The sequence below is a fragment of the Schistocerca serialis genome, chromosome 4 (genome assembly GCF_023864345.2).
Source record: "Schistocerca serialis cubense isolate TAMUIC-IGC-003099 chromosome 4, iqSchSeri2.2, whole genome shotgun sequence".
Classification (NCBI taxonomy): Eukaryota; Metazoa; Arthropoda; class Insecta; order Orthoptera; family Acrididae; genus Schistocerca; species Schistocerca serialis.
The window spans coordinates 440,258,122-440,274,470 of NC_064641.1; the positions used below are offsets into that span (position 1 = coordinate 440,258,122).

General features: G+C 39.1%; 1 protein-coding gene across 5 annotated transcripts in view; it reads right to left on the reverse strand.

Moving 5' to 3' along the window:
• The window catches only part of LOC126475060 (tripartite motif-containing protein 2-like), a 454,750-nt gene that overhangs the window by 33,484 nt on the left and 404,917 nt on the right, over positions 1-16,349 (reverse strand). For all 5 annotated transcript variants that reach the window (XM_050102612.1, XM_050102615.1, XM_050102611.1 and 2 more), the window contains exon 5: positions 5,211-5,426. In XM_050102612.1, the coding sequence (XP_049958569.1) occupies positions 5,211-5,426 (216 nt within the window). The remainder of the gene's footprint in view (positions 1-5,210; positions 5,427-16,349) is intronic.

The window sequence follows — 16,349 nt, forward strand, 5'->3', positions numbered from 1 at the left end:
ATACTTACATGCAGAATAAGAAGTGCTTTGAAAAAATATTAAATATTGTTAAACAAACCATTTTATTTGTAATATAATTATTTTGTTAATCAATGATATATTCAGAAGAATGTATTATTGTGTTATGCATCAAGAACTGTAAGCTGTGTTTGTACATACGCAATGAATCATTCGATGTTGTATAAAGTACTATTATTGTTATTATTATTATTATTACCACCATTATTTAGCGGAGAGCTTCATGTTTGTGTGTCACTGGATGTTGCGACCAAGAAGGTGTTATTGTGTCTGTAGTTGTACTTTTTCCATATATTTTAAAAGTATGTGTCTGCATATTGATGTCATGGTGAGATGCAGGAAGGTTTATGGATTTTGTTGCCAGTCTCCATTGTGAACTGAATGAACCCTCTTGTATACCCATCTAGCTGTTTATACAGTGTCCCTTGGAACTGGAAATAATTTTGTGCTAAGCATGTTGAGTGGCCCATCTCAAGTCATTCAGTTCCTCAGGGTTGACATCAGACCTGTATGTCAACTCCGTCAGGATATCAACATATTCCCCTACTGTTATGTTGGAAAAGAAACTAGAGACATCAGAGGACTCTAAATTTATCACTGTGTGAGATAAACAGGTGTTTTATTTACAAGATCCACTGAGTTTGAAATACCATGCTTTGATTTGAATTTAGACTTGCTCTTATTTAAGGTGTCCAGTTTCCTAGCCAGTTTGTAAGGTGAAGCACTGAATGATGGTACAACTGGGTCGATGGGTACACCTTTCTTATGTAGTTTAGGAAGCCCATACATTCTAGGAGGCACTGGGTTCATATTAGTTAATAGCTTTGATTCAAAATCTGTAAATATGCTTTTTTCATGCCCACATTCCTGATTTAATCCTAAATTACCAAATACAACTTAATACTTCCCCTCTTCTGAACTTCACATAATCCTCCATTTTCCATCACATTCCACATTGTTCCTTTATATTCCTACTTTTCCTCTATGTATTCACTTATTTTTATTATGTTGTGATTGCCTGTATACTCCATATACTCAGTTGTCACACCTGCTAATTCTTTTTAATTGGTTTCTGCATCACTTTCCATGTTTAACACCGCTTGAAATAGACTTGTCAAGTACTAATTTTGCTTTATTTTATTTTGTATGTTTATTTTATGTAAACTGTTATATAGTCTCAGTTTTTGAGTATGGTGTTCGTGTTTTTCCTGCTCACTGCCTTTATACTGTATTCATTTACTGTATAACGTTTTGCGTTTTAAATTGCATTACCACCACTCAGTCAAGGGCGGCATGTACTATACGTCCATGCTACAGTCTAGATGAGTAAAGTCTTTTCCAGTGTTGTTTACAAACATTGCAACTTCTTTGGCTACGGTAGTTATATAGTCTGATTATGGCCTTGTATGCTGAAAAGTGGTTAACTCAATAAATTAATCCTGTATAACATAACCAATATAATGCTTTTCATTTAGTATGACATTTTTCTACCTAGAATCAACGGAGGAAGCAGTTAACATAAAAATTTTATAATTACCGAAAAAGGTATGTGTATGTCATGTAAGTCATGTTACTATTGTAAAATGATTTTATGAACTAACTACAACGATTTCAAATTTTACTTTCTAGAAAGAATGTAACTACTACTACTACTACTACTATTACAATAATAATAATAATAATAATAATAATAATAATAATAATAATAATAATAATTCTATTACTACAAAGACGTAATACAATCAAATTGTGCTGCTGGATCACTGTAACATAGCAAAATCCTAATGGATGAGATTTTAATTTAAGACTGTCTCTACTATTAACAAACTGTAGGTGGGTGATGGACACACATAAAGGCAAACAGTCACACACTAAGTCCTCTTCTCGAAACAGGTAAAATGGTAATTAAAAAAAAAAAGTTTTTTTTAAAACTGACATTATTTTGATGTATACTCATTCGACGGTTCTCATTATAACTGATAATTCACAAGTAGCAAGTATTTTTAAGAATTTTTTTCTAAATGTAACAGCAAAAATAGTATTAAATGATTCAGTTGAAGAAGCAAAAAGCTATTTTAAAAATAATATTTCACAAAACTTCAAGCAACTATTAACACACCAACATTTGTCACTTCGATTAATAGAACTATAAAAGTCCTCAAAAACAAAAGCTCATATCATGTTGATGTAGTTTCAAACAGAATTCAGGAGTTGTTTTAACTTAACACGTAATGTCCTTAGTGATGTATGTAATGCTTCACAGACATTGATTTTTCCACACATTAAAATACGCAATTGTTAAACCTCTTAATAAGAAAGGTGATACAAAAGACTTCAATAATTACTGTCCAATTTTCCTACTGACACCTTTTCCCAAAATATTTGAAAAACTAGTGTACTCAAGATAAGCCTCACATTTAAGTTGAAACAATTTACTTAGCACATCACAGTTTGGATTCCGGAAGGATTGGTCTATAGAGGATGATATTCACGCATTCAATCACAAAATATCAGAAGCCCTAAGTAATTGAGTATTGCCAGCTGGTGTCTTCTGTGGCATTCTCAAGGCATTTGATTGTGTGGGTAATATTACACTCTAAGGAAAACAAGTTTTATCGAACTGATGGCTTTACACACAACTGGTGTGAACTGTATTTAACAGGTAGATTGCACAAAGCTGCGCTGAATAATTCAAACAGCAATGTAGGAGAAAGAATTTTAGTGACTAGGGAGAAACCATGAAGGGAGCCCCACAGGGTTCAATTTTGGGTCCACTTCTATCCTCAATTCATGTAAATGACTTTCCAATTAAGATTCATCAAGCAGCATTGGTACTTTTTGCAAAAAGCACTAATTTTGTAACGAATCCAGTTAGAGAGAGAGAGAGAGAGAGAGAGATTGCCAGTGATATTTTTTAAAGTATAAAGGGTTCTCTGAAAATGTACATCCCTTAAATTTGGAGAAAACACAATATATTAAGTTCTGTTCAACAGACAGACATACCAAAAATTAATGTAGCAAATGAAACTTAAGTCGGTAAGCAGGGGAGATGTTCCAAATTTTAGGATGTATATATTGATGAAAACTTAAACTGGAGGAAGCGTATTTGAGCTGCTTGAACAGTTAAACTCAGTTACTTTTGCTCTTTATATATGTGGTAAACTTCGAAACAAAAAAAAAAAAAAAATAATGTGACATATTTTGCGCATTTCCACTCAGTAGTGTCTTATGGGATAGTTTTCTAGGTTAACTCATCACTCAGAAAGAAAAGAAGTACTGACAGTGCAAAAGCAAAGTGTAAGAATATGTGGCGTTCACCTGTGGTTGACATGTAGGTACACCTTCAAGCAGTTAGGCATTTCAGCTACATTATCATAATATATAAATTCGCTAATAAGATTCATCTAAAATAATTCATAGCAATTTGAGCAGATCAATGATCTCCAAACCTACTAGAGGAAAAATGATCTTTATTCTGTGCCACAATAGGTGGGGGCAGGGGGGTTAGAGTGTGCAAGGCAGTCTATCATGCCCCAGCTGCCACTTGCAGAAGGGTACCACACAGTCTCCAACACATACAAGACTTTCTGGAAAATATGATGTGCGGATGGATATGTGTGTGTGTGCGTGAGTGTATACCTTTCCTTTTTTCCCCCTAAGGTAAGTCTTTCCGCTCCCGGGATTGGAATGACTCCTTACCCTCTCCCTTAAAACCCACATCCTTTTGTCTTTCCCTCTCCTTCCCTCTTTCCTGATGAAGCAACCTTGGGTTGCGAAAGCTTGAATTTTGTGTGTATGTTTGTGTTTGTTTGTGTGTCTATCGACTTGCCAGCACTTTTGTTTGGTAAGTTTCATCATCTTTGTTTTTAGATTTATTATTATATTCTATATATTACATTACTATATGTGTTTCTGGGGGGGGGGGGGGGGCACAATAAAGTGTATGTCATATCCCAGGTGCCGAGGGGGCAAGGGGCCTGATAAAGTCTTGTGACCCGGGTGCCACTTCACTACGTCACTGCCTTTTTTACCCATTATTAAAGCTGTTAATGGTCAGAAAGGAATTCAGTATGCAGTAACCGAAAATTTTTGTCATTTGCCCAATAACATAGCTAGCAAAGTGAGATTTAAATCTAACCTAAAACTAAACTATTTCTGCTGAACAACTCCTTTTATTCCACGGATTAATTTTTATTTAAGAACTGTAGGCTGCAAAAATAAAAAATATAAAACTAGTTTTTAAGTGAAACTTCCTGCCATATTAAAGCTGTGTGCCGGACCGAGACTCAAACTCGGGACCTTTGCCTTTTGCGGGCAAGTGCTCTACCATTGAGCACTTGCCCACGAAAGGCAAAGGTCCCGAGTTCGAGTCTTGGTCCGGCACACAGTTTTAATCTGCCAGGAAGTTTCATATCAGTGCACACTCTGCTGCAGAATGAAAATCTCATTCTAGTTTTTAAGTGTAGTTGCACAAGTAAGACTAATGAATAACATTTCTGTTCATGTTAATACTAATCACAGATACGTATTCAGTAAACTGACTCATTCCATATTTCAATAACACAATTGAGCAAATAATCTACAAAACACATAACTAAATAATATTGTCAAAATTGTTTTTTGTTGAACAAGATACATCAGCCAACGTACATAAGTAGTTTTGGCTTTTAATTGCATGTTTCTTTTATCCTTTTTCAGTTGTTTCCACATAATCACATATCCAAAATTTGAGCATAAAACGAGGCATGCCATAAATGCTCTAAACATGATGCCCAGTAACCCAATTAAAATCAAATGGTGACTGTAGGGTAAGGACATTATATACCCTGGATAGAACTTAATATGAAAGATGAAGCACAGAACTCTGTAGTTTGTTTTTTTATTTTATTTTTTTGTTGCAATTATTTTGGGGATCAGGCAGCATCATAATGAAACTAGAGCTACTAAGAAACTTAATTGCTCTAGTTTTGTAGTGAAGCAACCTAAAACCCAAAATTATTTTATTCAAAATAACATTGGCTATGGAAGATAATGAACTTTTATCAGTAGCCTGCCTTTGCACTCAGACAGAAATCCTGTGATGAATTTAAGGGGATAAAGGTAAAGCACAGTATTAGACAAAGAATGATACATCACCAATTTAATAATCCATTTAGTGCACTATATTAGAAGCATTAACGTGTAACACTGACTTTGTTCTTTTCCCCGTCAATGAGAGCGAGTTGTTCCTCGAGTACACGTCGCTTCTCTTCACAGGCATCTCTAACTGCAGTAACCATTTCCTGCCTTCGAGATTCCAGTTGTGCAGCCACATCAGCAAATGTTCTGTTCACCTGATCGAGGCACTGCTCTGCTGCCAAATCCAACCTCTGAAGTTCTTGCCTTACAGCATCTTGAGCCTGCGACAGCTGCAACAAATGAAACAATTTAACATCTTTTATCTGGAGATGATACTTAATATGACCAAAGAACATGTTAACTTCTCAAACAATTTATGTAAATGCACTAATTACTTTTCTAACTTATGCTGTATTCAATATATAATACTTTAGCAATATAACTCCAACTTAATTCATATCTGTAGGGATATAAGCATTACAATTAAAAGCATTTTATTGTTATTTTTTATTCCATAATATCACTAATGTATTTCCCATAAAATTTCAAAAAGTATCATTGCCATTTTGATCATCAATCTTAAGATTGGTTTTCTGCAGTTCTTAATTCCCATCACTTGCCCATTATTCTTCTATTCAACATAACTGTTGCAGCCTACACAATAAACAATCTGTTATTAATTCAGTGTAGGATATGTTGAACAGCGAAGATTGCTAATGCTAATGCTAATACCAATGCTGCTTGGAATGTTGGTGTGACAGAAATGTTCAAAACTCAAAAAATTTGGCTGTCGAGGAGAAGGAGAAGGCTGCATAAAGTTGCTTTGCATAAATGCCTGTCACACTGCCTCACTCCAAGACACACCCAAGAGATTTAGAATGTTGATAATGACCCTGTCCAATGGACAGATCACTATGTCTACATCCACATTACATTTATACTCTTCAGACCACCATAAGGTGCTTGGCAGAAGGTATGTCCCATTGTACCAGTTATTAGGATTTCTTCTTGTTTCATTTGTGTATGGAACATGGAAAGAGTAACTGTTTGAATGCCTCACAATACCTATGTGAGCGATATATAGGGGGTTGTCGTATATTCCTAGAGTAATCATTTAAAGCTGGTTCTTGAAATTTTGTTAATAGACTTTCTCGGGATATTTTTAAGTCTATCTTCAAGAGTCTTCCAGTTCAGTTCCTTCAATACCTGTGTGACACTCTCCAATGGATCAAACAAACCTATGACCATTCATGCTGCCCTTCTCTGTATATTGTCAATATCCCCTGTTAGTCCTATCAGGTATGGGTCCCACACACTCTAACAATATTGTAGAACCGGCTGTATGAGTGATTTGTAAGCAATATCCTTTGTAGACTGATTGCACTTCCACGGTATTCTACCTATAAACCAAAGTCTACCACCTGGTTTACCCAAACTGAAACTGTGTGGTCATTCTATTTCACATCCCTACAAAGTGTTACACCTAGGTGTTTGTATGAGTTGGCCAATTCCAGTAGCGACTAATTGATATTATAATCATAGGAACTATGGTTTTTTTCATTTTGTGAAGTGCAAAATTTTACAGTTCTGAACATTAACGCAAGTTTCCAATCTGTGCACCACTTTGAAATCTTAGTAAGATCTGACTGAATATTTATGCAGCTTCTTTCAGATAGTACTTCATTATAGATTACTGGATCATCTACAAAAAGCCTGATTTTACTTTTAATATTGCATGCTAGGTCATTAATATACAACATGAACAGCAAGGGTCCCAACACATTTCCCTGGGGCACACCAGAAGTTACTTCTACATCTAACGATGACTCTCCAACCAAGACGACATGCTGTGTCTTCCCTAGCACAGTTCTCAGTCCAGTCACAAATTTCACTTAATACACCATATGATCATACTTTTGACAATAAGTGTAAGTGTGGTACTGAGTCAAATGCTTTTTGGAAATCAAGAAATACAACATCTAGCTCACTGGCTTGATCCACTATGTTTTGTGAGAAAAGGTCAAGTTGTGTTTCATATGATTGTTGTTTTCGGAATCCATGCTGGTTTACACTGTGGAGGTCATTCTGTTCAAGATACCTCATTATGTTTGAGCTCACTACCCTCTTTTAGACAGTGTAATCTGTGTCTTTTTCCAAGAACTGGGCATGGTTTTTTGTTCAATGGATCTACGATAGATTAGAAGAGGGGCTAACTCACCTGCAATTTCAGTATAGAATCTGACAGATTCCATCGGGCCCTCAAGCTTTGTTCAATTTTAAGGATTTCAGCTGTTTCTCAATACCACTAACATTAATATGCTTCACAGTCCTCTCCGTACTATTTGAGAGTAGTAGACTATGTGCCTGTATCGGATTTCACCCTCTCCTTTCCCTTTCAGCCTTAACAATACAACATTAAGGTGTACAAGCAGGATTCCCTCATTTGCTCCCGCTCCTGATTTCCTGAATATGGGACTGACTTCTGACTTTAGTGAAGTTAATGTAATATTGATAATCCAAATACAATTGAAAAATAGAATTATTATGGTTGGAACACATAAGAATCCTTAGCTTTTATCACAAAAATTAAATGTCTCAATTCCATTTGTTTTCCTAACAATCACAATCCCCAGAAACTGGAAGAACCAAGTTGAATGCGGCAACTAAGTGCGATAAAGGCTGACAGGCACCAACTAAGTCAGAATGCTGTCGCGTGGTGAGTTCCTTTGAAATGTGCTTGAAGCTACCAGATGTCTTGGAGGAAGTTTAAATTAATTGTGTGTGTGTGTGTGTGTGTGTGTGTGTGAACTCTTAACTTGACACTCCTTGTTAGAGATGCTGGGGGATAGGGAACTGCGGAAGTCAACCAATACTGGCTTTTTTCCAAATTGGTACCTGCCATGGTGCCCCCCCCCCCCCCCCCAATTATAACCACAGGTCCCATAGAAACCCAGATGACTGTCCCATGCCAGCCGCTGTGACCGAGCGGTTCTAGGTGCTTCAGTCCGGAACCACGCTGCTGTAACAGTTGCAGGTTCGAATCCTGCCTTGCGCACGGATGTGTGTGATGTCCTTACGTTAGTTAGGTTTAAGTAGTTCTAAGTCTAGGGGACTGATGACCTCAGTTGTTAAGTCCCATAGTGCTCAGAGCCATTTGAACCATTTCGCTGTCCCCCATGGCACAACTCCATCCACCTGTGTCCAGGTGCTGTGCATCTGTGCATCCAAAATTGTGCTAAATGCGTTCTCTGAAAATTATTACGGGCAGTTAATTCATGTGCCCACGTTAATAGTAAGCGGTTGTGAAAACACACTTGAACTCTTAGCAACTCCTAACCGCCGTCTGCTTCACGTCTGCTGTGCAGTGAGATACCTTAATTTAAGTATTAACTGTATTTGTCTTACTTGTCACTTCTTCTTCCGTATGTTTTTACTTTTAGGAAGCTTTAATTGTCGAGTGCTATTAATAGTGTTGTATAGATTTCGTGTTTGTTTTGAATACAGTCAGAGAGAGTCCCTTTAGTCAACCATAGTGCCAGTAGTGCTAGTGTTTGTTTTCAGTACAGTCCAGAGACAGGTAGTGCTATTTTCATTGTTTTCTACAAGAAGTGGCTAGCAATCACAGTTTAGTCAATAATCCGCCGCCTTTAGTGAATTACCAGTCTATTAAAAGTTGATTAACTCTCTTCAGTAAATTGATTCCTTAGGATGGATAGGATGTGTGACTGCTGTGTACGGACGCAGGAGGAGCTGGCCACTGTTCGCGAACAGCTGAGCGTGTTGATGGCCGCGGTCAGCCGTCTTCCGGCTGCTGCCTCGGAGTGTAGCGGCAGTGGGGAGTCTGGTGCGTCGCATGGTACACCCCAGGTGTTACATGCTTCACCCACTGTCCCTGCTGTCGAGACATCTTCGCGGATACCGGGCGCGGTTGGGCCACCTTCTCCCCAAGGGGATAGAGAGCACTGGGTGCACCCGACTGCCAATTGTTGCTCATGTTGGCACCAATGACTCCTGCCGTCTGGGTTCAGAGGTCATCCTCAGTTCGTACAGGTGGTTGGCGGAATTGGTGAAGGCGGAAAGCCTCGCTCGTGTGGTGGAATCAGAGCTAACTATTTGTAGTATCGTTCCCAGAACCGATCGCGGTCCTCTGGTTTGGAGCCGAGTGGAAGGCTTAAACCAGAGTCTCAGACGATTCTGCGGAGATCTGGGGTGCAAATTTCTCGACCTCAGCTATTGGGTGGAGAAATGTAGCCCCCCCCTGAATAGATCAGGCGTGCACTACACGCCGGAAGCGGCTACAAGGGTAGTGGAGTACGTGTGGGGTGCACATGGGGTTTTTTTAGGTTAGATACTTCCCTCCCTAGGCCCGACAAGACGCCTCCTGAGACGCGGCAAGGTAGGAGTAGGCAAAATGCAACAGGGAATAACAATATTAATGTGCTAATAGTAAACTGCAGGAGCGTCTACAGAAAGGTCCCAGAACTGCTCATTAATAAACGGTCACAACGCCCATATGGTACTAGGGACAGAAAGTTGGCTGAAACCAGACGTAAACAGTAATGAAATCCTAAACTCAGATTGGAATGTATACCGCAGAGGCAGGCTGGACAGTGAAGGGGGAGGCGTGTTTATAGCGATAAGAAGTGCAATAGTATCGAAGGAAATTGATGGAGATCCGAAATGTGAAATGATTTGGGTGAAGGTCACGGTTAAAGCAGGCTCAGACATGGTAATTGGATGTCTCTATAGGCCCCCTGGCTCAGCAGCTGTTGTGGCTGAGCACCTGAAGGATAATTTGGAAAATATTTCGAGTAGATTTCCCCACCATGTTACTGTTCTGGGAGGAGATTTTAACTTGCCAGATATAGACTGGGAGACTCAAGCCTTCATAACGGGTGGCAGGGACAAAGAATCCAGTGGATTTTTTTAAGTGCTTTATCTGAAAACTACCTTGAGCACTTAAACAGAGAACCGACTCGTGGTGATAACATATTAGACCTGGTGACAAACAGACCCGAACTATTTGAAACAGTTAACGCAGAACATGGAATCAGCGATCATAAAGCGGTTACGGCATCGATGATTTCAGTCGTAAATACAAATATTAAAAAAGGTAGGAAGATTTTTCTGTTTAGCAAAAGTGACAAAAGGCAGATTACAGAGTACCTGACGGCTCAACACAAAAGTTTTGTCTCAAGTACAGATAGTGTTGAGGATCAGTGGACAAAGTTTAAAACCATTGTACAATATGCGTTAGATGAGTATGTGCCAAGCAAGATCGTAAGAGATGGAAAAGAGCCACCGTGGTACAACAACTGAGTTAGAAAGCTGCTGCGGAAGCAAAGGGAACTTCACAGCAAACATAAACATAGCCAAGCCTTGCAGTCAAACAAAAATTACGCGAAGCGAAATGTAGTGTGAGGAGGGCTATGCAAGAGGCGTTCAATGAATTCGAAAGTAAAGTTCTAAGAAATTTTGGTCTTATGTCAAAGCGGTAGGTGGATCAAAACAAAATGTCCAGACACACTGTGTCCAAAATGGTACTGAAACAGAGGATGACAGACTAAAGGCCGAAATACTAAATGTCTTTTCCCAAAGCTGTTTCACAGAGGAAAACTGCACTGTAGTTCCTTCTCTAGATTGTCGCACAGACGACAAAATGGTAGATATCGAAATAGACGACAGACGGATAGAGAAACAATTAAAATCGCTCAAAAGAGGAAAGGCCGCTAGACCTGATGGGATACCAGTTCGATTTTACACAGAGTACGCGAAGGAACTTGCCCCCCTTTTTGCAGCAGTGTACCATAGGTCTCTAGAAGAGCGTAGCGTTCCAAAGGATTGGAAAAGGGCATAGGTCATCCCCGTTTTCAAGAAGGGACGTCGAACAGATGTGCAGAACTATAGACCTATATCTCTAACGTCGATCAGTTGTAGAATTTTGGATCACGTATTATGTTTGAGTATAATGACTTTTCTGGAGATTAGAAATCTACTCTGTAGGAATCAGCATGGGTTTCGTAAAAGACGATCGTGTGAAACCCAACCCGCGCTATTCATCCACGAGACTAAGAGGGCCATAGACACGGGTTCCTAGATAGATGCCATGTTTCTTGATTTTCGCAAGGCGTTCGATACAGTTCCCCACAGTCGTTTAATGAACAAAGTAAGAGCCTATGGACTATCAGACCAATTGTGTGATTGGATTGAGGAGTTCCTAGATAACAGAACGCAGCATGTCATTCTCAATGGAGAGAAGTCTTCAGAAGTAAGAGTGATTTCAGGTGTGCCGCAGGGGAGTGTCACAGGACCGTTGCTATTCACAATATACATAAATGACCTGGTGGATGACATCGGAAGTCACTGAGGCTTTTTGCAGATGACGATGTGGTGTATCGAGAGGTTGTAACAATGGAAAATTGTACTGAAATGCAGGAGGATCTGCAGCGAATTGACGCATGGTGCAGGGAATGGCAACTGAATCTCAATGTAGACAAGCGTAATGTGCTGCGAACACATAGAAGGATAGATCCCTTATCATTTAGCTACAAAATAGCAGGTCAGCAAATGGAAGCAGTTAATTCCATAAATTATCTGGGAGTAAGCATTAGGAGTGATTTAAAATGGAATGATCATATAAAGTTGATCGTCGGTAAAGAGGATGCCGGACTGAGATTCATTGGAAGAATCCTAAGGAAATGCGATCCGAAAACAAAGGAAGTAGATTACAGTACGCTTGTTCGCCCACTGCTTGAATACCGCTCAGCAGTGTGGGATCCGTACCAGATAGGGTTGATAGAAGAGATAGAGAAGATCCAACGGAGAGCGGCGCGCTTCGTTACAGGATCATTTAGTAATCGCGAAAGCGTTACGGAGATGATAGATAAACTCCAGTGGAAGACTCTGCAGGAGAGACGCTCAGTAGCTCCGTACGGGCTTTTGTTAAAGTTTCGAGAACATACCTTCTCCGAAGAGTCAAGCAGTATATTGCTCCCTCCTACGTATATCTCGCGAAGAGACCATGAGGATAAAATCAGAGAGATTAGAGCCCACACAGAAGCATACCGACAATCCTTCTTTCCGCGAATAATACGACACTGGAATAGAAGGGAGAACCGATAGAGGTACTCAGGGTACCCTCCGCCACACACCGTCAGGTGGCTTGCGAGGTATGGATGTAGATGTAGATGTAGATTGACCTAATAACGAGGATCAAAACGCATACAATGATTAGTGAACACTGTGTTGTCGTGGCGAGATTGGATACTGTAATCCAAAAATCGTCCAAAAATAAACGAAAAATATTCCTATTAAAAAAAAAAAAGCACTCCTGAGATAATCTCCACTCCTTCCAAATTAACAATGTAAGTGTAGACCAGATGTGGCTTGAATGCAAAATGCAAAGAAATAATATCGGCAACAATAGAGAGATTTATACCAAATTAACATACGACAGAGCTAATCCTCCTTGATACACAGAACACGCTTGCAGAAGCAACGAAAAACGCACGCCAAACTTAAACGGACGCAAATCTCTAAGATTCGCGATCTTTTACAGAAGCTCGAAATTTAGTGTGGACTTCAATGCCAGATGCTTACAATAGTTTCCACAACGCAACTCTGTCTCGAAACCTAGCAGAAAATCCCAAGAGATTCTGGTCGTATTTGAAATATGCTAGCGGCAAGATATATCAATGCCTTTTCTGCGCGATAACAATGGAGATACTATGGAAGACAGTGCTGCCAAAGCAGAGTAATTCAACACAGTTTCCGAAATTCCTTCACCAAAGACGACGAAGTAAACATTCCATAATTCGAATCAAGAACAGATGCCAACATGAGTAACGTACAAGGGGATATCCTCGGGGTACTGAAGCAACTTAAATCACTTATTAAAAGCAAGTCTTCCGGTCCAGACTGTATACCAGTTAGGTTCCTTTCAAAGTATGCTGGTAAAAGAGCTACATACTTAACAATCATATATATCCCTTCGCTAGACGAAAGATCTGTGCCCAAAGAGTGGAAACTTGCACAGGCCAAACCTATAGTCAAGAAAGGTAGGCTGGGCTCTGAGCACTATGCGACTTAACTCATGCGGTCATCAGTCGCTTAGAACTTAGAACTAATTAAATCTAACTAACCTAAGGACATCACACACATCCATGCCCGAGGCAGGATTCGAACCTGCGACCGTAGCGGTCGCTCGGTTCCAGACTGTAGCGCATAGAACAACAGCACGGCCACTGCGGGCGGCGACAGGTAGTAGGAGTAATCCACTAAATTACAAGCCCATGTCAATAACATCGATATGCAGCAAGATTTTGTAACATATATTATGTTCGAACATTATAACTTACCTCGAAGAAACGGTCTAGTGACACACAGTCAACACGGATTTAGACAACATCGGTCTTGTTAGACACAACTACCTCTTTACTCACACGAAGTGTTAAGTGCTATTGACAAGGGAAGTCAAATTCATTCCGTACATCTAGATTTCCAGAAGGCTTTTGCCATTATGCCACACAAGCAGATTCTACCGAAATTGCGTTCTTATGGAATAGTCTCAGTTATGTGACTGTATTCGTGATTACATGTCAGAGGTAGTAATTAACGAAAAGTAGTAATCGACGGAAAGTCATTGAGTAAAACAGAAGTGATTTCTGGTGTTCCCCAAGGTAGTGTTATAGGCCCTTTGTTGTTCTTTATCTATATAAACGAGTTTGGAGACAATCTGGGCAGTCGTCTTAGGTTGTTCGCAGATGAAGCTGTCGTTTATCGGCTAGTAAAGCCATCAGATGATAAAAACAAATTGCAAAACGATTTAGAAACGATATCTGTATGGTGTGAAAATTGACAATTAACCCTAAATAACGAAGAGTGCTAGAAGTTATTCATTAAACTTCAGTTACACGATTAATCAGTCAAATCTAAAGGCCATACGTTCAATTAAACAATTAGGAATTACAATTACGAACAACTTAAATTGGAGGGAACGCATACAAAATGTTGTGGGGTAGGGTAACCAAAGCCTGCGTTTTACTGGTAGGACATCTAGAAAATGTAACAGATCTACTAAAGGGACTGCCTACACCACGCTTGTCCGTCCTCTTTTAGAATACTGCTGCGCAATGTGGGATCCTTACCAGGTAGGACTGACGGAGTACATCGAGAAAGTCCGAAGAGGGGCATCACGGTTTGTATTATCGCAAAACCGCGGAGAGAGTGTTACTGAAATTATACAGGATTTGGGGTGCACATAAAAAAAGGTGATTTTCGTTGCGGCGGAATCTTACCGAAATTTCAGTCTTCAACTTTCTCTTCCGAATGCGGAGATATTGTTGACGCTGACATACATAGGGAGTAACGATCACCATAACAAAGTACGGGAAGATATGATGATCGTTTTTTTCGCGCGCTGTACAATATTGGAATAATAGAGAATTATTGTGATGTTGGTTCTATGAACCTCTGCCAGGTACTTAAATGTGATTTGCAGAGTATCCATGTAGACGTAGATGTACGTGTTAGCCCCTCACTTCCACATTCTGTGATGAGGCGTGGATGTCTAACACATAGTTGCCTACTCATCGTTCCACCATCCTTACACCACTTTCCGCAGGTGCTCACAACAGTAGAACACGAGCATCCTACAAGCTTCACTTTTCCGAGATGCTCATTCCAAGGTGCAGGAGCATAACAATCTGCACTTTGTCAGTGGATTTCCCCCTTTGCAGCTCAGAGTGGATTTGGGGTGCACATAAAAAAAGGTGATCATCATATGAGTGATTCTCTAATCAGCTTATAAATTTCATTGCTGTGTTGTGCGCCCGCAGTGCCACCAAGCAGCGTTCACAGTCTCATGTAGGGTGGTCGTCATAACATTTTTAATTATTGTATGCACGTGCCTTTGCTGCATTAAATAACAAAAATGACACCCTTGGATTTCATCACCATTATTCACATGTTATTTGTACTCTAGATTGTAATACTGACGTTCATGTACAACTCTTAAAAGGTTTGTAGATAAATCTTCAGAGAACTTTTTTTTAGGATCATTTTGACAATTTATTAACCAATAATAGACTGAGATATCGATTACAAAATTTTCCAGTAGTGTCATTATCACTGAATTTGTTGTATGATGATCTGCTTGTGTCACAGTCATTCATTCTCCTTCAGCCATCTTGGGATTTTCTGACTCTCATGGTAAGCGTTGTAAACTAAGAGTGTCCTCCTCCTCCTGCTCCTCCTTCAAATAATAGGATTGGTGACTTCACATGGCATGACAGACATTTATTTTCATAATATAAGGCAAAAACTTAAGAATGAAGCACACGTGGCCAAGCAGTGTTTCATGCATGATACTTTCTATTACATAAACAATAATACAGATAATGATTTTTTTCGAAATGACAGCATCTTAATTGGATAAAATTTCTATAAATTGATGGAACTTCTACCAACAGTTTACCTATTTACCACTATGACTGAGCTTTCCCTGTTCTAGTACGAGGAGAATCATGGAATGCTATGTCATCAACATAATGTTCACTGAAACATGAGAAATAATCTCTTCGATACTCACAACAAGTGCTGTTAAAGCAAAACTTAACCATTTGTGTTTCATTCACAATTCAGACCTTGCTTAACACAACTTTTTTTGTTCATTTTGCACTTAACCAAAAACATTTCTGTTTGCTCATGTTATTATCATGTATAAAGCTTTTATTGTTGGAAGTGGTATGCTGTTTCCTTCCTCTGACCGATAAACTGACTTACCTAGCCAGTTATAAGGAGAACTACAGTTTGTTGTGGATTACGAACCACGTTTAAACACACTCCACCCACCCCTCTACTATTTTCATGTTTATATCACCATGGACTTTATTAACTTTTTTACCCTAGATGGGTACGAACAATAATTTACATATTTTAAATTAGATTCAGCTTTAAGACGTTACATTTATTATTTTAATGTGTGTTCTACAACAGGTGTGTAAAAATTCATCTAAACAACAACAAAAAATGGCATTAAATATAGTCTCCACAGCTAATCACCACTCACTAATGCTTGACACATGAATGTTGGGTTATGTTCAACACTGCCAATGCTGTTGTCACTAGAAGGAATTTGATCACATATTATTTAGTAACATTCCTCTTCTGTCATCCTTTTTTGGCTGGATATACTGCATACAACAGAATCATGG